At 38.4% G+C, this 26,560-nt stretch overlaps 1 protein-coding gene across 4 annotated transcripts in view; it reads left to right on the forward strand.

The window, feature by feature from the left end:
* Xpo4 (exportin 4) overlaps positions 1 to 26,560 on the forward strand; it is a 95,623-nt gene that overhangs the window by 42,619 nt on the left and 26,444 nt on the right. For 3 of the 4 annotated variants that reach the window (XM_021639070.2, XM_060391118.1, XM_060391116.1), the window contains 7 exons: positions 9,355 to 9,467; positions 14,539 to 14,696; positions 14,942 to 15,116; positions 22,943 to 23,119; positions 23,857 to 23,999; positions 24,472 to 24,617; positions 25,546 to 25,723. In XM_021639070.2, coding sequence (XP_021494745.1) covers positions 9,355 to 9,467; positions 14,539 to 14,696; positions 14,942 to 15,116; positions 22,943 to 23,119; positions 23,857 to 23,999; positions 24,472 to 24,617; positions 25,546 to 25,723 — 1,090 coding nt within the window. The remainder of the gene's footprint in view (positions 1 to 9,354; positions 9,468 to 14,538; positions 14,697 to 14,941; positions 15,117 to 22,942; positions 23,120 to 23,856; positions 24,000 to 24,471; positions 24,618 to 25,545; positions 25,724 to 26,560) is intronic. The other variant, XM_060391117.1, reaches the window with a different exon arrangement.

Below are 26,560 nucleotides of genomic sequence, written 5' to 3' on the forward strand. Positions count from 1 at the left end.
AATTTGGAGTGCTGAAGAGTCCCTGTGGGAGAAATTATTTCTTGGAATCATTTGGCTTATAAAAATAAATATACTTATTCATCTTACCACTTTGGCATTTACTTCATTACCAAGTGCCGTATACATAAGTGGGAGGGTGAGCAAGTCATAATTGTTGTGTCATTGGTAGCACATGGGAAGAGACCAAGGCTACTGTTAACCGTGAAGAGGGCACAAGAAGTCCTCTACAGCAAATAGTTAGCAGATCCTAAATGTTAGTAGTCACCTAAACAGAAACGCCCGACTTCAGTGTTCACAGTAATATTCTCCATAAAGTGCAAACAGCTCAAAGTCCATCAGCTGAGAAGTGAATAAATAAAATGTGGCCTATCCATATAATCAAAAATTATGTTAGTTAACAGAAATAACATACATGCTGATACAGGTAAAGTTTGAAAACACTGTACTAAGAGTCAATTTTGAAAAAAGCCATTTAGGGAGAATGTTAATACATGATTGCATTTATTTGCAATGTTCAAAACAAATTGGATACAGAGTACGTAGAGGTTAACCTAGAGCACTGGTGTTTGGGAAGATACAGGAGATAACTGCAAAGCATACCAAACTTCTTTCTGGGATTATGCGTTTGTTCTAAAATTAGATGTGTCGTGGTACATAACTGTGAATATAGTAAAACTATTGAGTCACTGAACAAATTGTATAGTATGTGAACTATGAGTCTGTGAAGCCTTTAGAAATACCTGGCATGCCAAGGCTTGTCATGCTGCTTCACTGGTTGGTTGGTGTCCATCCCTCTGCCTACCTCTTAGTTTAATTGTATTGGAGGGAATGGTTTGCAATGGAGATAGAACCTGGGGAGTCATTACTGTGATATGGGCCATAGTCTTAAAAAAACAAAAAACCAAGGACACTGAGACCAGCCGAGTACATGGGAGAAGCGAGCCAAGAGAATTGGGGAAGAAAAGATAAGTTTAAAATAAAGATAGTTAACATCTGTTTCCAAGGGTTACCTGGAGATTGTTATAAATGCATCTCAAATCTTGTAGAATTAATTGAACCTGTGGAAATCTGTTTAGAGGGAGAAGGGCAAAGGTGTGCTCAGAGATTGAATCATGCCTAGTGAGTGGAGAAAGAGATAAAGTGAGTGTAGAGATTCCACGGAATATCAGCTGTGCTGCCTACAGACTGGGAGTTTGATTCAGGATGTGACTCATCTGTACTTGAAGTACTGGAGAGGAGAATGTTTATTGTCCAAGGGAGAAGAGAAGTAAGGGTTTCCGAAAGATGTGATGCTGTAGTGTTAGGCTAGTGATACAGTGATACAGATGTTCAGATAGTGTAGACTCGGCTGAGGTAGTTAAGGAAGGGAGGAAGCCGTTCATGTGGGGACATGCTGTTATGATACAGGGTTTTATTAAATTCTGGTTGGGTCAGCCCTGTCTAAGACGGTTTCAGACTGGAGGAACACAGTGTAGAAATTGGCATCTGGTAGAATATTTAAAGATGTAAAGCAATATTTTGAAGTATTTTCTTCAGTCCTGAGTAATTTGTTTCACAATTACTGTTTTTATTGCTATCTTATATGATACATTGGAAAGAAAGTAGGTAAAGTGTAGAGGAATTTTAATTCAGAACATGGCTGCTCTGGCAAGAGATCACATCCAAAGACCTTCTAGGTCTGTTCTGTGTGATTCGGCCAGAATACAAACATGCCTTTAATTCTGGAGACAGAGACAAGCAGATCTCTTGAGTTCAAGGCCATATATATCTCTGGTACAGAGCAAGTTTCAGGTAAAAAAAAAAAAAAAAAGCTTAGGTCTAGATCTGTTGGTACATTCCTTTAATCCCAAACAATGAAGGTAAAATTAATTTGTAGAAGGAAACATCCATGTTTGAAAGTGACTCTAATTGAGTAGCAGAAAAAAGTGATGAATCAGAAAGATTTGACAGAATAAGATAATTCCCAACTCCCACGAGAAGGAGGAAAGCGAAGCTACAAAAGGGGCAGTGCAGAGAGGAAAAAGAGGCAGTTTTATTGGGACAGTAATAGAGAGGCAGGTTGCAGAAAAAGAACACAGGTAAGGATGGAATGAGCCAGAAAATGAGAAGGAGCCAGAAGATTAGAGCATATTGCTTGAGTTAATTTGAGGCCAAGCAGAGCGGTTCAGAGGCGAGAGAAATCAGATTGAATAAATCATCTAGGAGAGGAATTTTACGCCTGAATAGCTGAGTTGAACCAGCCAGCCCAGGCCTCAGTAAGATCAAGAAAGGGTGAGCTTATTAAGCAGCAACTGTCAGAGGTTGAAAACTTTCTAGGCCTGGATTAGATTGTATGGAGGCTAGAAGCTTCCAGGATTAGGCCGAGGCTAGCAGACAAAGACAATAATCCAAGACAGCAATTGAAACAGATGAATAGAAGTTAGAAGTTACTTTTACAGTAAAGTGAGTAATCAGTACTTGAAATTATGTATGCATTGTCCTTGTCAGAGGTGTTTCCACATTCTAAAAAGGCCAATAAGAAACACATTAAAAAAGAAACAGCAGAGTTTCTGACTCTGGACCATTGGGAAGAGTGAGTCATTGAACTACAGATGCTTTAGTCTTTGTGTACAGTTAATTATGTTTATTTGTATCGCTCTTGGACATGTTCTTCCTGCCTGCCTTCCTTCCTGCCCCATGATGTACCCTGTTCTCCCATTGGCTCTAGACAGTGCCGTAGCTATCACACAGTGCTTCTATGTCATTGCAATACAGGGGTGGTTCCAGTGCAGGGACATGGAGCAGTGGTACTCAGAGACAGAAAGGAAGGTGAACCAAATTGTTTGTTGCTTCCAAAGCTGGTTTACATTCTCTTTCTAGCCCCACACCGTGTTCACATAGTACTTTGTGTGGTTTAAGTTAGTGCAAGAATAGAAGGAATGGAATGAGTATCTTTTTTTAAAAAAAGTCTAATATGTGAACTTGCTTTTATAGTCTTACCTCAACTGCTTAGAAAACTTAGGCCAAAGATGTCTCAGAAGCTGAAGCGTGTGTGTCAGTGGCAGCCTTGCTTGGTACCTCTTACATTTTGGCTCAGGAACGTAATTCATTTATTCAGTTGTAAGTTTGGGCCAGTCAGATTTAACTAGTATAACTATATTTTTCAATAGAAAAAGATTCATTTAAAATTAATTAACACTTGTAGGGAATTCTGTCTGCTGAGTTCTTAATTCCGTGAGCCAGCCTAGGTTATTTTGGTTCAGTCATTCTCTATGAATGCCACAGTAAGGCTGTCACGGAGTGTGCTCTTCAGCTTAGGGTGTAATGTTGCTTCATTTGGAAAGTGTTAGTGGTGTGAATAGAGCTGCCCTGTGAATTATATAGGGTTTTTGTTTTTGTTTTTTTTTTTTTTCTGCTTTAAGTTTAACTGACAGGTGAGTCATAAAGAAATCAGGACTTATGTGAAGAGTTTTGGCTTATTGAGTCCTAAACTGAATCCCCGAAGGCCTTTCTGTGCGTTTTAACTTAGGTAGCAGAGTCTTTGTTGTTTTTAGAAAGCATATCCTGACCATGTGAGTTTAACCCTTTTCAGGACTAATTGAGGCAATTTTTGACATATGTAGTAAACCATTAGCAGATTTGTATTCCTAATTGCACCGGTGAAATGGCAATATAAATCGGTTACCCTTAATGGAAAATACTGGTTCAAGCATTTGAACATACAAAGGTGGTTTTACATGTTCTTCTAACAGTGCTCTTGATAGTGTTGTATGTTTCTTTAGGTAAAGATCACATATATTTGTTTACAGAAAGATCACATGTTCTCATTGAAAGAGGCTCAGTGATTAGGGTTAATACTGTGATTCCAGTTCATCTCAGCTTGAGCTGTTTTTTGTTTGTTTTTAATTCCTTGAAAGAGTGAGCATGGTGATTGGATGAAAAATGGCCCCCTTAGGCTCATATACTTAAATGCTTTGTCCCTAGTTAATGGAACTGTTTTTTAAATTTTAGGAGGTGTCACCTTGTTAGAGGAGGTTTGTCACTGGGTTTCAAAAGCCCATGTGTTCCCAGTTAGCTCTCTTTCTTCTTCATACTTGTGAATAAAATATGAACTCCTAGCTATTACCCTAATGCCATGACTGCCTGCCTGGCTGCTGCCATGTTCCCCACCATGACGATAATGTATTAGCCCTATGAAAGTGTGAGCAAGCCCCCATCAATGCTTTCTTTCATAAGTTGCCTTGGTCATGGTATTATCTCCCACCAGCTTTGATGATTAGCATTGCAGTTCTAATGCATGAAGAAAGAAAGCTAACTGGGAATGTAGAAAAGAGCTTAATGGCATAGAAATGTAAAATAAAGGGTTTGGGTTTTCTGCGCCCATTCTAGCTACCAAATCATGACACGGAGACCTATTACATTTGTTAGTAAGCTTCAAGCACTATAATTGGGCAGCTCTTGAGCTATTTTAACTTATCCACGCTAATCTGGACTACTTCCCAGCCATTTGCCCTGTTATCTGCCATCTTAATCTTGCCCTGGCTGCTCCTGCTCTATCTGTGTCCTCATATCAACTCTCTTACTGCCACCTACTCATGGCAGCTTTCTCCTCTGTCCCCCACCTGGGACCCTCCTCCTGGGATTGCAAGTCCCATCTTAGGTCTCCTGCCCCACTGTAGTTTGTTCAGCTCTTTATTAACCTGTCAGAGATGATGGAGAACAATTTTTACACAACATAAACCAAGAGATGCTTTAATAATAATGACAGTGCCCACATCTGGACTCATCCAGATCTGTGGATATAGAAGCCACCATCTGAACACACAGTGCACAAAACCATCCCCAACAGAAAACCCCAAGCCAACCTCCAAAGCAGCATCCTTGTCATCAGTACCGAATTGTGTATGGTTTAACTGAATAAAAGTAATGTCAGAACAATTATTATATACAGTTGAACCAGGACGCAGCATTACTGCATATACCTGTGGTATATAGCTGAATTGAGGAAGCAGCCTAAGCTAATGTGGGTAAGAGCAGTCTCTGTTCATGGCCACGCTTAAGGCCATGAACATGAGGCTGTAGGGGAAGCTAGCTTGGATAGTTTCTGCACAATATCAGCACTATCAATACATTTGAACCAGAACAGAAAGCTTTGCTATTCCCCTGAGCCTGTCCTATGGAAGGTTTTGCCATTTTCATGGGTCTAAGGCATTGGTGGGGACCTTAACATAGCTTCTCTGATATTTTTGTTGTTTTGGGTCTGTGGGTGTTTTGAGGACACGGTCTTTCGTAGCCAAGGATAGCCTTGAACTCCTGATCCTTCTGCACCCGACTCCTAAGTGCTGGATTACAGGTGTGTGCCCCTCCTGGGTTGGTAACAGCCTTGATCCTGATTCTGTAAGAACTGTATCTTCATGATTTTGAGCATCTGCTGCATTGTTTCCCATAGCAGCTGTGCCATTTTGCATTATTCTTGCAGTGTACAAGAATATACCGGGTCTTCCATGCCCTGTATCCTCATCTGCACTGGTCTTTGTTTCTGTGGCCATCCTCCTGCCTGTGTCACCATAGTGCTGGGATTATAGGCATGTGTTCCCAGTTTATGCAGTGTTGGAGATTGAACCCAGGTCTGCACGCAGGCAGAGCGATCACTTTACCAACTGAACCACATTCCCATATTTTTCATTCTTTCACCATCACAATGTGATACCCTTACTGAAGGTGTTGGTAAATAAACAAGAACTTATTTGCATGTGTAAGGACCCATGTATTTTCAAACTAAAGTCCTTCCCTATAGTTGAGATGGATGTACTTGCTAAGAGCCGTCTGTTATTCAAGAACGTGACACAGAAGACTTAGTAGGATTAGCCAGTGAGAGTCACTAGTAGGGAGTGATTAAACTTGTCCTCTGGCTCTTGGCCTGTTTTGTGTTTGTTGGTCCAGTGGTTACAGAATAGGGCAGGTGGTATGGATGTGTTTTCTATTTCTCAGAAGTTTGTGGGCTTTCTGTGGAAAATTTGAGAAGCTCTTTGTGGAGGGGGTAGGGAATATAGACTTAGTTCCTGCTCCAAGATACAGTAGAATTTAACATGCAGCTCTGGCTGATTTTCCAAGGGATTAAGATGGCGCAGAGTTTGGAAGCCTGGTTGAGTTTTAGCACCTTAGATCCTTTGCTAGAACCTGGCTGGGAATGAGTGGGCTTGTGCTTAGCACAGTGTCAGAGCCATGCCCTGGGACACAGGATTAAAAACAGAATGCAGCTCTTTATGGATATCTTATAAGGTTATATTTTGTTGGTTACAAATGAATTATATAAAATATAAATTACACACATATTTAAATACTTAGAAAAATAAAGCTCAGGAAAATTTGGGATTTACATATATTTGTTTTGGTAAAATAATAGCTGTTTACTGCTGTCATTATTCTTGTGCTACATAAACTCTACCTTCTATGTCCTACATAAATGAAAGTTTGTTTAGAAATTGATCAATTATCGACAGACCACTCTTGTATTGATGACATGTTTTTAAAAGGTGACCAATATAATATCTATACATTAGATAATATCAGAACATGTTTCTTTAGTCAGTGCGAACCAAACTTTGTGATTGTGTAAAAGAGCAATTGTTTATTGAAGTTATCTTTTAACCAACTTTGTTTTATTTAACGTTCAAATAAATTTTTAATTAAAAGTACTTTATTGTTATTATATGAGAGAAAGTAAGCACATGCTGTCTTGGCACAGAGCTCAAGTACCACGATACGTGTAGGGTCAGAGGACAAAGATTGGTTTCCCTCCTTCTAAGTCAGGCAGGCCATCAGACGTGCACAGCTAGTCGTTTCACTTTCTGAATGATTTTGCCAGTGCTTAGCTTTTATTGTTTAATTTTTGTTTTTTTGAGACTGGATTTCTGTGTAGCTCTGGCTGTCCTGTAACTCACTATATAGACCAGGTTGGTCTCAAACTCACAGAGATCTGCTAAGTGCGGACATTAAAGGCGTGTGCCGTCACACCTGCCTCAATATTTTTTTAGGACATTATTATAAGAGTAGAGAAGTTAGATCTCTAGATTCTGACCATTGTGATTTTATCTGTTTCTTTCTTTCTTTCTTTCTTTCTTTCTTTCTTTCTTTCTTTCTTTCTTTCTTTCTTTCTTAAATATATTCTACATGAGAATTACTTGGGATAGAAATAGCATTTTGAAATACCTTAAAATAAAAAAAAATTGAGAATTACAAAGTAAAAAATTATATTACCTTAGTTCTTTATTATCTTAGTTCTTTATTTTGATATATATGACTTATCTACATATATTTCAATATGTCTAGATCTGCAAGTATGTGTTCCCCTCATAGTGCCATGGGATCTCTGAACTATACACATCAAACCATTTCAGGCCATGCAGCACTTAATAATTGAGTATATTTCATTACTGACCTTTCCCAAAGGAAAAAAAAATTACATTTAATAAAATGGCACTAAAACTCAGAAGATAAATGGGTTTGTTTTCTGTTTCAGAAGGTATAGAGCCTTTATTTCTTTGCCCAGATACTCTGTTGAACACCTGCGTTATTGTTAGTGTCAAAGGCATATCAAAGAGAATAGCTAGTAGACTACTTTAGAAATAAACAATAAATGTCATCAGTAAATCTTTCAGTCTGCTTTTCAAAAAGATAATCAGACTCCAGCTTGTGTGCTGTATTGACTTTTAGCTAGTGCCTTTGAGGATATAAATTCACTTTATATAGGTCCCTCTTCGGTGTTGGCCAGTTGGTCTTTGCACAGCTCAGGCTTCCTTCCCTTAGGGTTTTATTCTTTGTGTCCACAAGGGGGCAGATAAAGGAAGAGAGAAAAGCTTAATGAGCCTGTTCAGAGTTTTACTTTCATTAGTCAGAATAGCAGGAGTTTGGGGATGACAGAAAGAAGAAACAGTGATTTTCTTTCTTAGTACAATTCAACACCCTTCCAACCCCACTTCAGAGACAAAAGCATTTTCACAAGCAACCCTCTTTTAAAGAATGATTTCCAAAGCTTGGGCTTGGTGGTGCATGCTTGTAATCCCAGCACTTGGGGAGGCAGAGGCAGGGAAATCACTGTGAGTTTGACAGTCAAGGCTACACAGAGAAACCCTGTCTTGAACCCCCCCCCAAAAAAAAAGTTTTCCAAAGCGTTGGTATAGTCTTCAAGTTTTTTCTATAAATAATTTCTCTCTAAAAATGAGTTGGATTTAAGAAAATGTTAGCATTTGAATATATGCCTGATTTTTGCAGTGTTATCTTAGATGCCTCTATTAAGATTTCTCATTGCCTAGATCAAACTTTGCTTCTCAAAGAAGCAACATTTCCATTCCAGGCAGCCTTCTCGTTTGTTAAAGCCTCAGTTACTGTGACAGTGCCATTGTGTGAAGCACATTCATCAGCATCTACAAATACATGGATATGATTGTTAATTTATTTACAGCAAATTTATTCTATTTTAAGCGTATTTGATATCGAATACCTCACCACCTCATATACTGTTTAAGTCTGGAGAATTTTACTTATATGTGCATGTGTGTGTGTGTGCATTGGTGTACATGTGTATGTGTGTATGTCTATGTAGTGGACAGAGGACAATCTTAGAAGTCATTCCTTGGGAGCTGTCCATACTGTTTTTGAGACAGGGTCTCATTGTCCTAGAACTAAGTGGCTTTCTGGCCGACCAGTATGTCCTGGGATCCAGGCCTCTCTTGAACCCACGGGAATTTTAAGTAAACATGTGTTTTCTGTCAACTGCTTAAACCTTTGTTTTGACTTGGTGTTAGACTACTGTGACCTCAGGGTTTTGGGGAGTCAGGGTTGTTTTATTGTTGTGTTTTGTTTTGTTTTTTTCCCCAGTATGGGTCATAGTTGGTCTTTCATGTTCTTTTCTTGTGAACATATTTTTTTTGGAAAGCTTTTTTTTTCCTATAATCTATATGAGGCACATTTTGTGTATATGATTTTAGCTGTTTAAGATATTGGGTGAAGTAATGGGGCACATTTTCAGAAATTAATTCTTAATTCTTTGTGTTTAGATTCTGGTGTCTGTTTTTAAGTCATGTTTTTTTCTTCTGTTGCTCTCTTAAGGTCTCTAATGTCAGGATTTCTATATCCCCACAGTGTGACACACACAATGACTGAAACCGTTATGTTACATTCCTATAGCATTCTTTTTTTCAGCACTTAATGCCTTTTACTCCTTAGCTTCATGCATGAATTATGTAGCATATGTGAAGAGGCTTAAACTGTTTCCATTGCATTCTTTCTTGCTGGCTGCTGTTATATTTAGGGTATACTTATAGTTTAGACGAAGTAAGAATGTTATTGTTGTTGACCTTGACACTAGATAACTGGGCAGACATTATATAGCTATGTTTGAATCCTCACAAAATGTGCTGTTGAAGCCAACAGAGTCCTGGCGGGAGACTCTTCTGGACAGCAGAGTTATGGAGCTTTTCTTCACAGTAAGTCCTAGTCCTCAGCTCTGGTAGCAAGGGACGTGGTGAGAGGAAATGCCTTTGTGTTTCTTAAGTAAAACAAAACAGATTTCTACTTTTCATCGTTGGTGTCTCTTCTCACTAACTGACCCAAGAATTATATGACAGAGTTCTCACTACCGTACAAATACTGTCTCATTAATAAAGGGCTTAGATGCTACAGCAGTACTTCTTAGGCTGTATCATCACCAGACTCCTGTGCATTCTTAATTGAGAACTTTGTACTAGCTTTTGTTTATGTGGGTTACATAGCTATTGTTACCTAATACAGTGTTATCTCATTGCAAATTCAAACTCATAGACACAGAAGAAGATAAAGTTTTGGTCTTTGTCCAAAACATAGCATGTTTGTCCTTCCTTCCTTCTGTTCTCCCCTCCACCCCTCTTCTCTCTCTCCCTCTCTTTCTTTCTCTTTCTCTTTCTTCCTCTCTTTCTCTTCCTCTCTTTCTCTTTCTTTCTCTCTTTCGTTTTTCTGTTTTGTTTGTTTTGTTTTTAAGTCCTGAACTTGGCTCTGTGGAGCAGGCTGGCCTTGCTGAACCTCACAGCAGTGCTCCACCTCTGCTTCTGCTGGGCAGAGTCGTGTGCCGCCACAGGCTTGGCATCTTCTTAAAGTAAAAAGCAAACTGAAAAGTTCAGACTGAGAACTTTAAAAATATCAACAAGATACTGCTGTATCATAATATAAATGACCTCAATGAACAAATACTTTGGAAACAAGGGTAGTGAAAATAAAACTACCGTAAATGGGTTTTGTTTTGTTTGCTTTATATTTTTGCAAGTCTCTCTAGCAACTGGTTTAATAAAAGACAAAGAGATTTTTCTGTTTTTTTTTTATTTTTAATTATACTTTATTTACTTTGTATCCCCCCTATAGTTCCCTCCCTCCTCCCCTTCCAATCCCTCCCTTCCTCCCTCTTCTCCACACACTCCCCTCCCCAAGTCAAGTGGGTTCCATAGTAATGGGAATAGGGACTGCTTCTGACATGAACTGATTGGCCTGCTCTTTGTTCACCAACCCCTGAGAAGGGAGCAGCCTTACCAGGCCACAGAGGAAGACAATACAGCCACTCCTGATGAGACCTAACAGACTAGGATCAGAAGGAAGAAAAAGAAACCCTCCCCTACCAGATTTTTCTGTTTTATATTTCATTCACTTGGTATTTTAAACAATGTGAGCCTCAGAAAAATCCTCTGTGAGCATGTATGCAGCACATAAGAAAAAAGAGAGGTGGTTAATACTCTTATGGACATGGTCTGCAGTGGCTTAGCTTGAGGTATCCCTGACCTACGTTTTGAGAACTGTTCCCCTAGTGGACTATACTCACAAGACTTGAGCTAAGTTAATATTTAAAAGCAATTTATCTTAAACATTTCAATTATAACTTTAAAAAAAGGCCTCGTAGTATCAGCTAGCTACAGGAAGCCAGCAGTGTATTCCCACATGTGCCAGTGAGTTTTAGAATTAAAATATATGTGTGTATTGGGCATTAATTTACAATTACAGAATAGGTATATAGTTAGATCAGTGACTTGTACAAAATAAAAATCAATAAAATCTAGGTAAATACCAATTAGAAAGAAAATAATAAGATATTTTTATTTTTAATGTATGAGTGCTCTATCTGCATGTACACCTGCATGCCAGAAGAGAGCACTGCCCTTTATAGATGGTGGTAAGCCATTATGTGGGTGCTGGGAATTGAACTCAGGACCTCTGGAATAATAGCCAATGCTCTTTTAAACCCTGAGCCATCTCACCAGCCCAGAAAAAGACACTTTTGTTTAATCTGAATCACTATAGTTTATCTTTTCATGTGTTTTGAAGTATGAATGAGCCTTTTGTGATTGAACCATTTAAAATATTTCAGTACTGTGATATCTGTTTTAAAATGTCCAAAACCTGTTTGTTCATCCTTGGGCATACACAGAAAATGCTTTTTCTGCTGTAGTGGCTTGTTTTGGAGTTCTGGAGATTGTACCCAGGGTCTTGTGTGTGCCTTTAAGCATTGTGCCACTATGCCTTGTCATGCCCTTTATAAAAGATGTTTCCTATGGAAATGTTCAATCTACGCATTAATCACCTTATAGTTTCCTTTTTAAAATCAGAGAAAAAAAAATTGAAAACATAACCAAGATCCAGTGGTACTTGCAATTAAATTTTAAGGACTTTGTGGGCCACCTCATCTCACAGAAATTATTTTGACGAGTTCAAGTTGACTTCTTTGTAGTTGCTGAACAGAAAGTAGGCCTCCCTCCAGCAGTTTGTGAATAGGTGAAAAACTTGCTGGCCTGCTGCAAAAACTCCACTGGGTCTGAACAGCTGTCTAGACAAATCAGACAGCTGCTCCTGTCAGCTGTGAACTACCACATGCAAATAACTTTGAATTCAAAAGTTAACCCTTTTCTATTTTGTCATTTTAGTAGTTTGAGTGTAGCTCTTTGCATTTTAAACAATTTTAATTTGTTGCAAAAAAACACGACTTAATCTTTCTATTTTAGTTTTGCTAAATGTACTGTCACTTATTAGATACCATTATTTTGCTAATTTCAGTAGATAAATATACTGTTGCACAGAGTGAAGACTTGAATTTATTGACCGTGTCTAAAATTTAAGATGATTTTGGTTGCATCGCTCCTCAGAAGTTTTCAAAGTTGTCAAATTTTTCTTTTCCTCCTACTCTCTTAGACAACACTTTTCCTGATTGTGACTCTGGTATTTTGCCCTCTGTGTGGATAGTAGCTTTCTTCGCTCTGTGCTTTGCTATCTCTTCATACTCCACACTATCCTTACCTCATAATCTGCATGCTTACTGGCTATTCCTATGTTGTTGGCACACTGACATCTGTTGTTTAAGCACATCAGACGGAAGCAGAAGTCTGTTCTTGGTGACTTATGCCTTCTATATGCCTATCGTTGAATGGCCTCTCCGTTTGTCTTCCTGGGTGTCCATCTAGACTTGATCTCTCCTTGCCTTGCTCCCTTTGTATACAGAGGTGGTAGATCAGTTTTTTACTTGTTTGGTACCATTTAGATTGAAGTCCATGCTTGATTATGAGGGAATGCTTTCATAGTGCTAAAACGAGTAGACCATAAGTCTGTATCAGAATAATTATGTGTTTAACATGAGTTTTATGTGGCCCCTATTTCAGGAAGCAAATTAACCGTTCGTATCAGGAGAGTTATTTTTATTTTATTTTAAATTGTCAACACTAGCTCTTTCATTAAGCACATTTTTTTCTTTTGTATCTGTCTTCATGCTGGTTCAGGAATGGTCACCAGGCTCCTGTGTGGAGCAGATTATGTGACAAGTTTCTCTGTCCCACCCTGAACTCTATATGTTGGTAGAATCTGGCCCTGGGCATCTCAGTGAACTTTTGATTAGGATTCAGAGCACAGACACAGATTTATTTGTTTTGTTTTGTTTTGTTTTTAAGATAAAGAGCTTAAAAGAATATATTCAAGAGTATGCAACCAAGACGTACATAGGATTTTGTGTGTTGTATTTTGAATTTACTGTGTAAAGCTTAAAATACATTTGTTTATAGGTTGGAAAGTATTTTTGTTCTAGACCAGAGATTGGCAAACTCTTTCTATGTGTTCTTAGGGCCCACCGTAAATATTATAGGCTCTGTATATAATATGGTCATACTCAATTCTGTCAGTGTAGTGAGGAATCCCAAATGCAAAATCAACAATCAAGACAAGCTGGTAGTCTAGTCAAATTTTGTTGATGGTTGTTAAAATTGAGAACTTTGTATAATCCTTGATATTTTTTTTTGAACTGTGAAAACACGAGAAAAACCTAACCTCTACATCCACCCAGACATATGCAGGCAGCCAAGTTTGTCCCATGGGTCAGTGGCTTGCCAACCCTTGTTCTGGATCAGAGTATAACATCTTAAGCCTATTCACAAGTCATTTAGCTATATTTTTAGGGCTATTCTACTGGTTTAAATTTCTAAATTTGACCTTAAGAAGCCAAGAGGGGAAGGTTAGTGGAATCAGTTCTCAAGGATTTACAATGTTCACTGTGTCCCATACTGTACCAGTGAATGTATTTCAAAAACAAAACATTCTGGTTTCAAGTAATTCACAAATGACTGACAGAGTTGACGACAGCGTAACCTGAAACAGAGAACAGTGGTTCAAAAAAGAAAGAGAGGGCTAGAGTGCTTCAGTTAAATGCCTGTGGGAACTAGCAGATGGCCAGTCGGACTTGGACATGAAGATAAATAGCCCCTTTATCATTTCTTCCTGGCATTTTCTGTTGTATTTTAATGTTAGATCGTAGAAGTGGAATCTTTAATATCTGAAAACTTAGTTGTACTGAAGTTAAGGAGCAATAGAACCTTTTCTTTAGCGAAAGCACTGTGTAGTGGATGAGTATCAGTATGACATCATTGAAATAAAATCTAGTTGCACACTTAAATAGATTTATGTATTAGATACAAGTTTTATTTAAAAAAAACATTTAGTATTAATAGGGATGATTTGGATTAAAATGAAAGTCATACAAATCAGAGTGTCTCAGAATTTATGCATTTGCTCCCTGTCTGTGAATGGATGATGTTCAGGGATGGATGAGAGATACCTTTGTCGGTTTTCTAAGTGTGCAACTGTTCACTTCCTCTAAGGCAGCATCTATATACTGGATTGAACTTGTCTGCTAACTTTAGCAAGAAGCTGTGGCAAGGCATAGTTAGCATAATACAGATGACTGTCGTCGTTGCTGTTTTTAGCAGAAGCAGTATGTCTGACTGGCTAGCATCTGTTTTCTCTCCTTGTCGTAATATGCCGGAGACAGTTCAATTTTCAAAATGTAGGTAGCCCTCAGCTAAACGGTAACTGATATGTTTAAACTCATGGCCTATAATGTCAGTTGGACTGAAGGATGATTTTCGGGTTTAGTTTAACTGAGTTCTTTTCTAGAAATGACCAGCTACAGTGAATTTTTCTCTTACCTCATTTGACATGGTTCACACGTGACCCCTACAAAAGAAGAGTTTATTTTTATGGATTGGCAATTCTTTCTAACAGGTACATCGAAAAATCAGAGAAGATTCAGATATGGCCCAGGATTCTCTGCAGTGCCTTGCCCAGTTAGCTTCTCTGCATGGACCCATCTTCCCCGACGAAGGATCCCAGGTTGATTATCTGGCACATTTCATTGAGGGTTTGCTGAGCACAATCAACGGGTAGGTATGCTTATCTTCAGAGCTGACAGGGAACCTTCCCTTTCCTCTGGTGATTACAACGGAGGTGGGGGAAAACCACTAAGGATTTCCGGCTTTTTCCTTTTCTGTGTACTGAAGTAGAACCATGTGGCTAATCTGAAATTAATAGAGAGACAGGCCTTTAAGAGTGAATGGGTGTGATATTTTTGTGTGGAAATGTAACTTGTCTGCTACTAAATTACTTATCCTCATTCCTTGGTTTATAGAATTGAGATAGAAGACTCTGAAGCTGTAGGGATCTCCAGCATCATTAGCAATCTGATAACTGTGTTCCCTCGGAATATTTTAACTGCCATCCCCAGTGAACTTTTCTCCTCCTTTGTTAACTGCCTCACACACCTCACTTGTTCTTTTGGGCGGAGTGCTGCGTTGGAAGAAGTGGTGAGTGACTGCTCTAAGATCTATCTCTATCTGTTTCTCGTAGGAAGTTTGTGCTGCCTTTAGAGCTCTGTCTCATGACAAGCATTTTAACTGAGTACTAGTGGTTACTGTTAAAGTTACATTTTTGTATGTAAAGTAGTGCAGAGTGTATGGAAACATTTGCTTTAAATTTTTGTGAATTTAAGTTAGCCTTGGAAATTATAATTTTGAGATAAGTAGAATTAAATGTTTTGTTGAATAGCCCATTTTAACAGTATTTAACAAGCCTACAAAGTACTGCTAAATTATATATAATTAAATTTTATGTTATTGTAATACTTTTATTTATGACTTATTTGGAAATTATGTGATGTGTATTGTTTAATGCTGTATTTTGGTAAACTGATTTATAGTCAGACTGGTAATACTAATGATTCTGGGGGCAGGTATAATTTTTCAGATGCTTTCCAATTTCTATCTTTAACTTTAGGAAATATTTATTAAAACCTTGACAACACAGATGCTTTGTAACAGTTACTATGATAAATAACTGCAGTGATCATTAGAAATAATTGACTTATTTCTACAAAGTGGTTACTTGTTTGTTGAAATTGATTTTTCTTGTTATAAACTAAAAGGATGTTAAAAAAATCACGAGAGTGAAACACTATTTGTAGATACCTGTTGGAATTTCATGTTAAATCCTGAATTTAAGTCTTACTCTGGCAGTGTTTGGCAGTTTGTAAAGCTTCTGAGCTGTTCAAAGAGTTAGGGATCTGGGAATGATTGTGTTTCTATAATTAGGCGCTTTCAGGATTTAATGAGTGGGTGCGAGCAGGGAGGACAGGGCTTTATGTGATGGGAAACTGCACCTTAGAGTAGTAGGGTTTATAGGCATCGTATGTGGAATTTGCATTTCTCAGGATGGTAGTTTTTGTTCTAAACATGGAAGCCCATATTGAAGTTAAATGTCTCAGCTTAGGCAAAGCCCTTTCACAGGCGCAGACTCAAATGTGAGGTTTCGTGTAACATGGCTTCATTGTGTTCCTCTGGGTTTTCCCCTTTTGGGCAAGGTGGAGTCAGGATTTAGTATATTGGTCGCCTGTTTAGACATGCAGCTACCTTAGGTTCTCTAAGAGGGCTCTAGATTTCGTGGACTGGCTAGAAGAGATATTTTTGGTTTGAAGATTTTATCTTTGAAATTTATTTTGAGCAGGAGATTTTCTCTCAGTTTGGTGTAGAAGTGTCAGAATACAAGAAGCTAAATCCACTTTCAAAGAAGCAGATGCTTCTTATGCCTCTCGAAGGAGAAGGCATGCCATGCTCAATGCTAGGATGTACCTAATGGGTTCTGCTGAAGAAAGTAGTTCTTTATGTTTTTTAGTTCTCTCTGTTTATCTGTTTATATTTGAGTTATTTCTAAAGGCAACTGGCTTCTAATTATATAGGACAGAAAGAGTAAAGTTGTCTGAAGCTCTGCTGTGATTGTGGAGGCCATGCTAGGAAAGCCTGGGAAAGTTGACGGTTGAGGAAGAGTTAAAGGCCCTGTCATGGGGCCTGCATGAATACTGAACAGATTTCCTTAAAAGGCAGTTAAATCTCCGTGTTTTATCATCTAGAGAATGATGTGCATACTAGAGACTATTCAGCTCATAGCTGAAGGTCATAAACAAATCCAGCCAGAACAGATTGGATCTTCTTACTATGTCATCTTTTGTTTCCTTGGCTACTGGGTACCAGTTCATAGTTGTTGCCCTGAGATGGAAAACAAATAATTTTTAAGGAAATGTTGGAAAAAGTGAACATATAAATAAATCATTCCACATGGTGTGGACTGATGATACATTTGGAGGGAGACAGTGATCATAAGGGCTGAGTGATCATAAACATGGGCTGTTGGGTGACTTTTTCATCTTTGTTTAGTGTGTTTCCTCCTCAGTGAAATCAGACCAGGCTGGCAGTTTTTGTGGTGCTCCCCACCCTCCAGTCGGCCTGTTTGTTTTGTGGGGGGCTGGGATGAGTTTTGAGAGGGTCTGGATATGTAGCATTGGATATCAGTCTGTGTTTTCTGCCTCTGCTTCTGCCACTGAGCACTGGGATAACAGGTGTGCGCTGCCATACCTGGCTTCCTTCTGGTGTGAAAATGTTCATTTGAGGCCAGTTTGTGCTCAGTGAGACAGACTGTCAAGAAAGGGGCTTTTTTAAAAATGTGCTTTAAACTAGGGAGCAGAAAGCAGCGTTACTGGAGGAGATGATGGTGCAGTGTAACTGTCTGTTGTGGGTGACTGATTGAGAAGCCTCCCCAGCCCCCACCCCCACCCCACTGTGATTCTGATCGCTGAGAAGGCACACACTGAGGACATTGTAGCCCCTGCCTACTCTTTGTGCTTGCATTTCTTTAGCCTATGGAATTGTAGGAAAAGCTGGAGTGAGGCACCGAAATATTTTTTAAACTTTGCATGTTGAAAGAATATTTTTTCAAAAGATAGTGATAATTTTGGCTCTATAAGAATATTTGGAAGAAAACTGGCAACTTTTGCATCTTAAATAAAGATTAATATTTGAAAGTATTTTAAGATTGAAAAATTGGATATGGTGGTGCACATCTTTAATTCCACACTTGGGAGGCAGATTGGTCCATAGAGTTCCAGGACAGCCAGTGCTACACAGATAAACCCTATCTTAAACAAGAATAAAGAATTACTTGCCTTATTTAACTCAGATTGGATCATAAATCTTACTATGCAATGCTTTTTTATTTGGAGTGAATCAATTTTAATGCTTTACATGTTTGTAAGTCTTGGAAGACTGTACTGGAAGTACTGAGCCATTAGAGTAAATCTTATTTACCTCACCGTCTCAGTGTTCTTTAATAGGGTATTCATTGTTTTATTTTTATTTGATGTATTTATTTGATGTGTTTGCCTCTATGTATGCCTATGAGGGTATCAGCTCCCTGAGAACTGGAGTTACAGGTAGTTGTGAGTTGCCATGTGATTGCTGGAGTTGAACCAGCTAGTTGAAAAACAGCCAGTTCCCTTAACCACTGAGGTATCTCACTATCTCCTCTGTTGTTTTTTTTTTTTTTGTTTTGTTTTGTTTTGTTTTTTAAGCCACATTTAAGTGAAGTGATACACACTAGAAAAGAATCTAAATACAACAGATGAATAATAGCATAAAAAATATGGTTCTTAAGTCTTTGGTCTATCAGTGATTTTATTGGTGTTATACTATACAATACAAACACTGTTTGTGGTGTGTCATTTTGCATGGGTTGTGCCACTATCTAAATATTTTAAACATTGTGAAATATTTTATTCATACGACATATACATTTTGTGTTTAAATGTAAGGGTAATATAGAGAGATACCCAGTGTGGCGCAATGGTTCATGTTGGTAAATCCTAGCACTCAGAAGGCTAAGGCAGCACTATGGTAAGTTTGAGGTTAGTGAGGACTTCACAGCAAAGAAAGAGTGTGTTGTTAGAGCCCCTTTCTCACCTATACTTGGCTGTGGAATGTGTATTTTTCCTTGCTCCCCTTCTGCTCCTATGATCAGGTTTCTGTTACATAACTTGATTCTGCCAAATGATCCCTTTACCCCAGCTGGTGTACATGGCACTTTATTTTTCTCAGTCATGTGTGGTAATTAACTTTATTTTTATTCTCAAAGTTCTTATAGGCTGGAAGTAGGAAATTCTGGAGTTCAGTAAGACTAAGGAACTCCCTAGAAATTCTCCTTATAAATAAAATTCTCTGTGAAATTAATTGTTCACATCAATTTTATTGCATTTTTTTTGTGTACATGAACCATACTTAGGAAAATAGTCTGGATCTGTGTGGTGGTCTCAATAAGAATGGCTCCTGTAGACCCAGTTGTTTGAGTGCTTAGTCATCAAGGAGTGCCACTACTTGGGAAGGATTAGTAGGTGTGGCCTTGTTGAAGGAAGTATGTCACTGAAGGTGGGCTTTGAAGTTTTAAAAAGCCCAAGCCAGGCTCAGTGGCTCTCTTCCTGTTGCCTGTGGATTCAGGTGTAGAACTGTCAGCTACTTCTGCTCACCATGTCTGCCGTGTGCTGCCTTGCTCCGCACCATGACGATGGACTAACCCTCTGAAACTGTAAGCCAGCCTCAGTTCAGTGCTTTCTTTGTTTGCTGTCCATGGGGAAAAGCATAGGGGATGGGTTGTGGATGGCATCATTACTAGTAGGGGCGAATCTGGAATTGTCCATAGGTAGCAAGCAAACTGGTAGGTACCTCAGTATGATGTTTACTTGTCTACCTTGAAAATATTTGATACTAAATTTATAGAAATAGATAGTGATATAAAGACTGTATCTAATGCACCTCAAGGGTCACAGTCAAAACATAGAATGATTTAATACACTCTTCCCTTACCATCAGTCTGCCACTTCAAGCCTATATCAAGGCAGTAGATGTGTTATTGCTGGACTTGCATTAACACATGGTTCTCACCCAGAGTCCATGGATTCCATGGGGCTCATTTTTGATGGTGCAGATTTTATTGTTGTTGTTATCACTGACAGGGTCTCCCTATGTAGTCCTGACTGTCCTGGAACTTGCTATATGTCTTCCAGGCTGTCACAGAACTCACAGAGATCCACCTGCTTCTGTTTCTGCCTCCTAAGTGCTGGGTTTAAGGCATGTGCTACTGTGCCAAGCCTCTTGTTGGTATAAATGCTGTGGGTTTGGGCACACGAATAATGACATATGTCTTACCTTAAATACCATTTGATGGCTGTAAAAATGCTGTGTGCTTCATCTATTCATCCTTCTTGGGCAATGAATCTTTATCCTCTCCCCTCCCCCCTCTTCCCTCTTCCTTCTTCTTCCCTCTTCCCTCTTCTCTCTTCTTCCCTCTTTTCTCTTCTTCCCTCTTCCCTCCTCTCTCCCTGTCCCTGTCTCCCAAGTGGTGGAATTTTAAGTGTGTGCACCACCACATCCAGCCATACTACTCTTGCCTTTCTCTGAATGTTTTCTACTTGGAATCGTATAATGATGTTGGGATTTAATCTGAAATTACATTCATTGTCAGGCAGAGGCCAGAACAGATTCCTGTACTGAAAAAAAAATTTTTTTAAGATATATTTATTTTACGTATATGAGTGCTCTATCTGCATGTATACCTGCATGCCAGAAGAGGGCATCAGATCCCAGAATACATGGTTGTGAGCTACCATGTGGTTGCTGGGAGTTGAACTCAGGACCTCTGGAAGAGCAGACAGTGCTCTTAACCGTTAAGCCATCTCTCCAACCCCAGAAAGATTCCTTTTCTAAACATTCACTTGAGAAAACATTTCACTATTTTTGGAATTATGTGTTCAACATTATCAAAGCACAAATGTACATTTGTTTTCTGTGTCTGAAGCACTGTATATCCATGTTTCTCTACACCTTCAACTTAGTTAGAGGCAGGGAGAGAAGTGCTTATAATCATCTTTTGATTTCTACTCTCCCTTCACATTCAAATGAAGTAAAGTGGGGTCAAGTAGGTCTCATAAGCTCTAAGCCCCTCTCCAAAGCCCTTCTGGCAGAAGGCCTGACAGTGCCCAGAGCATGAGCACATAGTGTCTAGATCAGTCTCCTTAGTCATCTGTCCACATGCTGCCAGCAGGCTTCTGGGTCTGGGCCAGAGTGGCCATGGAGCAGAGCCAAGGTATTATGAAAAAGCACCAGCTTAGGTTTCACGTCTCTGGGATTAGAGTGGAAGATCCATTTGCCAATTGTCATCAACCAAATTTCTCACACTTTGCATGATGAGTTACTTTATTTGGTATTCAGACGGAACCAGATTTTTTTTTTCTTCAAAAAAGAAGCTCAGTCTTTACTTTAAATTACTGTCCAGTGTATAAGGACTTGTGTATTCTACTTGAGACCATTCTAAGATTGAGGCTTCATGGAGGTATTATGGAAAATTCTTTTAATAATGTGCATGTAAGGCTTTAACTTTTTAAAAAAGACTTACGTTTTCATGTGTCTTGAGTATGTACTTAGAAAAATGATAGTAGGTCTTTAAAAAATGTCCTGTTTTTCTTTTTGAGACTAGTTCAGAGGATGCTACTCCTAAGTCCTGTTAGATATGTTACCAGTCTGTTTATTTTGGCAAGATAAACTGTTAAGACCTGACAAATGATGTCTGCAAAGCACATGCCTTGTTAAGTATATAGACAAGCCACAGATGTTTCTATGGGAAGAAAGCATCCCATTCACTTCAGGGTTCCAATGCTTAGCTCTTAGTAGTCAATGAAATTAGAGAGGGAACAGAGCTACCTTTCCCATTGCTTATAACCAAGATTGTGCTTTGGTTTTCAGCTGTGTTTTTGTTTTTCCTGACTTTAAAAAACAGTGTATCTTAAATGAACAGAATAGTTTTCACATGTGTGTGTATATCATACTTTGGTCATATTCACCTGAGCTACTGCCATATTGCACAGTGCAAGCAGTATGGGTTTTCTTTTTAAAAAGCTGTGTCATGTACTTTTATGTATATTACAGTGGTTTCTTGCAATTAAAGGGAAGCTTGATGTCTGCATTCCTCCCAAGGCCATCTGGCCTTCCATCTTACTCTGTGAGAGGGCAGTGTCTTCTCAGTTGCATTGGCATGCTCTGCTGTGGTTCCAACTCATCCCGCTTTTGGACCTTTGTAGCTTCTGAAGTAGTGTTCTTGAAGCAGGGTGTTAGGTCAGTCTGAGGAGGGATTTTAGACCACAAATAGCTCTGTAGTCTGTTAATGTATGTGTCTGTTTTTGGGAAATACATCCCTTATATCTCAGTGGTGTAGTTTGGGCATGAACTTTTTACAGGGAAAGCAGCTATTCATGAACAAGAAAAAAATGGAAAATGCAAATTACAAATAACCACCTGAATAGTTAAGACCATGACAGTCTGTGCAGCATGGGGGTCTTGCCAGCAGACACATCTGTAGTATGGTGGTGTGCATGCCCATGGGGCAAGAGGAGTAGCACATTCTCCTTTATAAGAAAATACTTGACTGATGAAAAGAAGAATCATTCATTTTTGCATTTCTTAATACTCAGCTAACTCTAGTGAATGAGATACCTTTCACATCTCTGTATTATGAGTGAGTCAGAAGCTATTATGTTTCTTGATATTCTTTCCCACTCTGTCCTTTTTACTAAATTCTTTCTTGTTAAGGAACTTCTGTGAGGTCTTTTTTTTCTCATATAGTTCTTAGCTATCTGACAGGTCAGTCCTTTTTTTTTTTTAACCAATTTTGAAGTTTGTAGCTCAGTGGTAGAGTACATGCCTAGTGTATATGAAGTCCAGTACTGAAAAAAAAAAAAAAAAAACAAATATATAAGAAGTTTCTTAGCTTTTCCAAGGCAATACTATTTTTTATTTTGAAAATATGCATTCCATGGGGGTGGAGAGATGGCTCAGTGCTTAAGAGCACTGTCTACTCTTCCAGAGGCCCTGATTTCAATTCCCAGCAATCACATGGTAGCTAATAACCATCTATTAATGTGATCTGGTGCCCTCTTCTGGCATGAAGGTGAACATGCAGTTAGAGCACTCATACATAAAATAAGTAAATAAATCTTAAAAATATATACATTCCACAAAGTACTGAACAGTTCATCTTATAAACATTAATTCCACATTGCCAAAGAATTATTTCTTTTGAAATTAGGGAAATTTTAGAATGTTTAATGAATGCTTAATATGGAATAAAAATAGAAATACGTATTTATTTATTTTTTTTCTAAAAACATTCTTAAAACTGTTTTTGTGCATAGCTGTATAACCCTTGCAATGCCCATTTTCTTTCTCTGGACACTTGTTCTATGAATGCTCTTTCCTTTTAGCTTGATAAGGATGACATGGTATACATGGAAGCATATGATAAGTTGCTGGAGTCCTGGCTGACTTTGGTCCAAGATGACAAGCATTTCCATAAAGGCTTTTTTACACAACATGCAGTTCAAGTTTTCAATTCTTACATTCAGTGTCACCTTGCTGCTCCAGATGGCACGAGGAATTTGGTAAGTTTTAGGCAAGGTGGGATGAAAAATCACCATAGGCTCTATTTAACCATATTAGACAATATGAAACACTAGAAATTTGGGATAAGTTCCTTCAAAGATTTGCTCAGAAAAATGTGGTTCCTTTTATCTGCTGGCTTTTTATATGTGGGATGTTACTTACAGTCACCTCCCTTTTAAGTTTCCAGTTACCCACTCTATCTTGCTGAGATATTCTATAGAAATAACATCCTATAGTCAAAGAACTAGATAATTTTTTTTTAATCTGTTTACCTTTATTTTATGTGCATTGGTGTTTTGCCTACATGCATGTATGTGTGACAGTGACAGATCTTGGACTTACAGAGGTGGGTGCTGGGATTTGAATGCTGATCCTGGAAGAGCAGTCAGTGCTGTTAACCGCTGAGCTATCTCTCTAGCCCCTAGAGAATCTTAAGATGCTAATTTGTTTTAATGCAGTGGCAGTCCCCAGTATAAGAGATAGACTATAGTTATGCAGCTAGCTATTAGCATGTGCACAAGGAAGCATTTCTTTCCTTCCTTTTTTTCAAAGCTCTCCTCATCCTTTTGATGGCTACCAGAGCTGCTGTCATGGTTAGAAAAGAGTCCTAGAAAGCTGTACCTGCAGGTTGACTCTCTCTAGCTCTTCCTGAAGCCATTTGACAGGGCACAGGCACATATGGCTTATAGAACATGATGCTGCATTTCCTCACTATTTCTCCTCTTTTACCAAATAGACTGCCAATGGTGTGGCCTCTCGAGAGGAAGAGGAAATAAGTGAACTCCAAGAAGATGATCGAGATCAGTTTTCTGACCAACTAGCCAGTGTAGGAATGCTGGGAAGAATTGCTGCTGAACACTGTATGCCTCTTCTGACAAGGTACACACAGTCCAGGAACTGTGGAGAAAGCTCTCTGTTCTCAGTTCCCTGGAGAGCTTAAACACCCCACCCTGTGTCCCAGCACACTGGACCCAGTGGACAGAGCATGTTGTGATTGCATTCTTTGGCTTGTACAATTGGAGCCCAGGCACTGTAGCATAGATGGCAGGAATTATGGAAAATGTCATGAGAAATGACCTGGAATAACCAACTTCAAATGCCTGTCATAAACATTCCTTGTCTGTAAAGTGTTATTTTAATTCTGTGTCACAAAATATACATTATAATTCCTATAGTGCTCTTGAGGACAGTTGTGTACTATAATATTTTTGAATATATGTGTATGTTTCGTGCTAACATCTTAGTTTGTGGGTTTTTTGTTTGTTTGTTTGTTTGTTTATATGGAAGTTATTAATTGCCGTAGGCCTTCCTAACCTGAACTTATGAAGCTATTGTTTCTTTCCTCTTTTAGTTTATTAGAAGAAAGGGTAACAAGACTCCATGGTCAGTTACAACGACATCAGCAACAATTACTTGCTTCACCTGGATCAAGCACCATTGACAACAAAATGCTTGATGATCTCTATGAAGATATCCACTGGCTTATTTTAGTTACAGGTTAGTTACTTTTTTCTTCTTAAAATGTAGTTACCCGTGAAATCATTTAAACCCTAAAAGAAGCCTCATATATGAAAAATAATAGTTTAGAGCTGGGTGTGGTGGCATATCCCTGTAATTAATTGTAGCCCAAATGGAAGCTGAAGTAGGAGGATTGTGATTTTTGAGGCCAGCTTGGGCTACATGGGGAGACCCCATTTCAAACATCAACAAATTATATATAGTTCATACATGGTATTGAATGGCTTGGATACAGCTGCTGTTTGACAGAGAGCAATAGACATTTTTTATAAACCACTGGCTACTGTGTATCCAGGCCTGTTATCTGCCAAGTGTTTGCTTTGGATCTCACTGTAGCCTGCCAAGTTAGTACTGTTGTTCAGTGGTGTTATTCATCATCATCATCATCATCATCATCATCATCATTCCCAGCTCACAGACGAAGAAGCTGAAAGTATAAGAAATGGTCATAATGCAGTTAATTTTGGAGCCAGAATGCAAATCTAGGCAGTCTGACTTTTTCCTTGACCACTAGACTTAATTAGTGATTCTGTATTGTAATCAAGGAAAGAAAAAAAAACACTTGACTTTTAAAAAGTTATGTATGGATAAATTCTGATATAATAGTAGAATTCCCATTAACTTAACAGAATAAATTGCTCACGTTTTCAAAGCCTACATGTCACCATGCATTATGAGATTGTTGACTAAAACATTTGTCCTTTATCCTTTGCTGTATTTTTGAGGGTTTTAATTATCTGAGAAATTGACAGTTTCTGCACCTCATCTTGAAATTAACAGGTTAACATTACAATTTATTTTTACATCAACCTATATGATGTATATAAATCAAAACTGAAAGCATTTATAGTGCAATTTGATAAATAGATTTGTTAAGTGTTCATTTTTAATTTTTTTTAAACTGAAGGCTACCTCTTAGCTGATGATACTCAGGGAGAGACTCCGCTAATACCTCCAGAAATAATGGAATATTCCATTAAGCATTCATCTGAAGTTGACATTAATACAACACTTCAAATTTTGGGATCTCCAGGAGAAAAGGCTTCTTCCATCCCAGGGTACAGCAGAACAGATTCTGTGATTAGGTAATATGAACTCTATAGCTGCGCTCTTGTAATTTATGCTGTCTCATAAACTCTTGAGTTGATGGGTAGATGACTGGAGGGGTAGGCTCACTGTAAACTGGATACATGAAAGAAACGAGAACTTGGAGAAGCCTTGAAACAAGGATGGCAAGGGTACAGTAGCAGGAGTTGGCAGGGCTGTCCAGTGCTGAAAAGAATAAATGTAAAATGATTCTGAATGCAAGACTTAGAAGCAGGCATTCACTATAATTTATTTCAAACGTAGTGTTTGTCCATCAGTAAGCAGTCATGATGTATTTACAGGCAACCTTCAGAGGAAAAAATAGTTCTTAGAAAGCAGGTGAGCCTCAACAAGTATATATTGCTTATGAAATACGGAAACTGTGTCAGTGGCTTCTTAAGGAAAACTGTCATGATATTACAGAAATAGTTATCTTAAATATGTGCAACTTGAGAGCACTGTCACCAGTGACTACAAGACAGCAAGAGTGCCTCTGAGGATTCACTTTTGTCTTCCGATTAGTAATGGCAAGTTTTCTTTAATTCTTAATGATGGAACTAAAGAAGTAAATCTGAATTAATGCTATTCCTAGATCTGAAAATTGTGTTACATTTTATTTCATTGTCTTTTAGTCTCAGTTGCCTGTAGTGATAGTAGGGATGATAACAGCACTGAATTTTGTCAATTACTCAAGGTTTGGTCCCACTTTTTTTTTTTTTTTTTTTAATGCAAACAGAAGTGGACATTTAAACCTCTACAGTGGAAGATACAGTTTTTGTTGTTGTTGTTTTAAGTCCAGATATTAAGCTGATACCAAGGAAATGTTTAGAACTTTA

The sequence above is a fragment of the Meriones unguiculatus genome, chromosome 9 (genome assembly GCF_030254825.1).
Source record: "Meriones unguiculatus strain TT.TT164.6M chromosome 9, Bangor_MerUng_6.1, whole genome shotgun sequence".
In the NCBI taxonomy this organism is placed as follows: Eukaryota; Metazoa; Chordata; class Mammalia; order Rodentia; family Muridae; genus Meriones; species Meriones unguiculatus.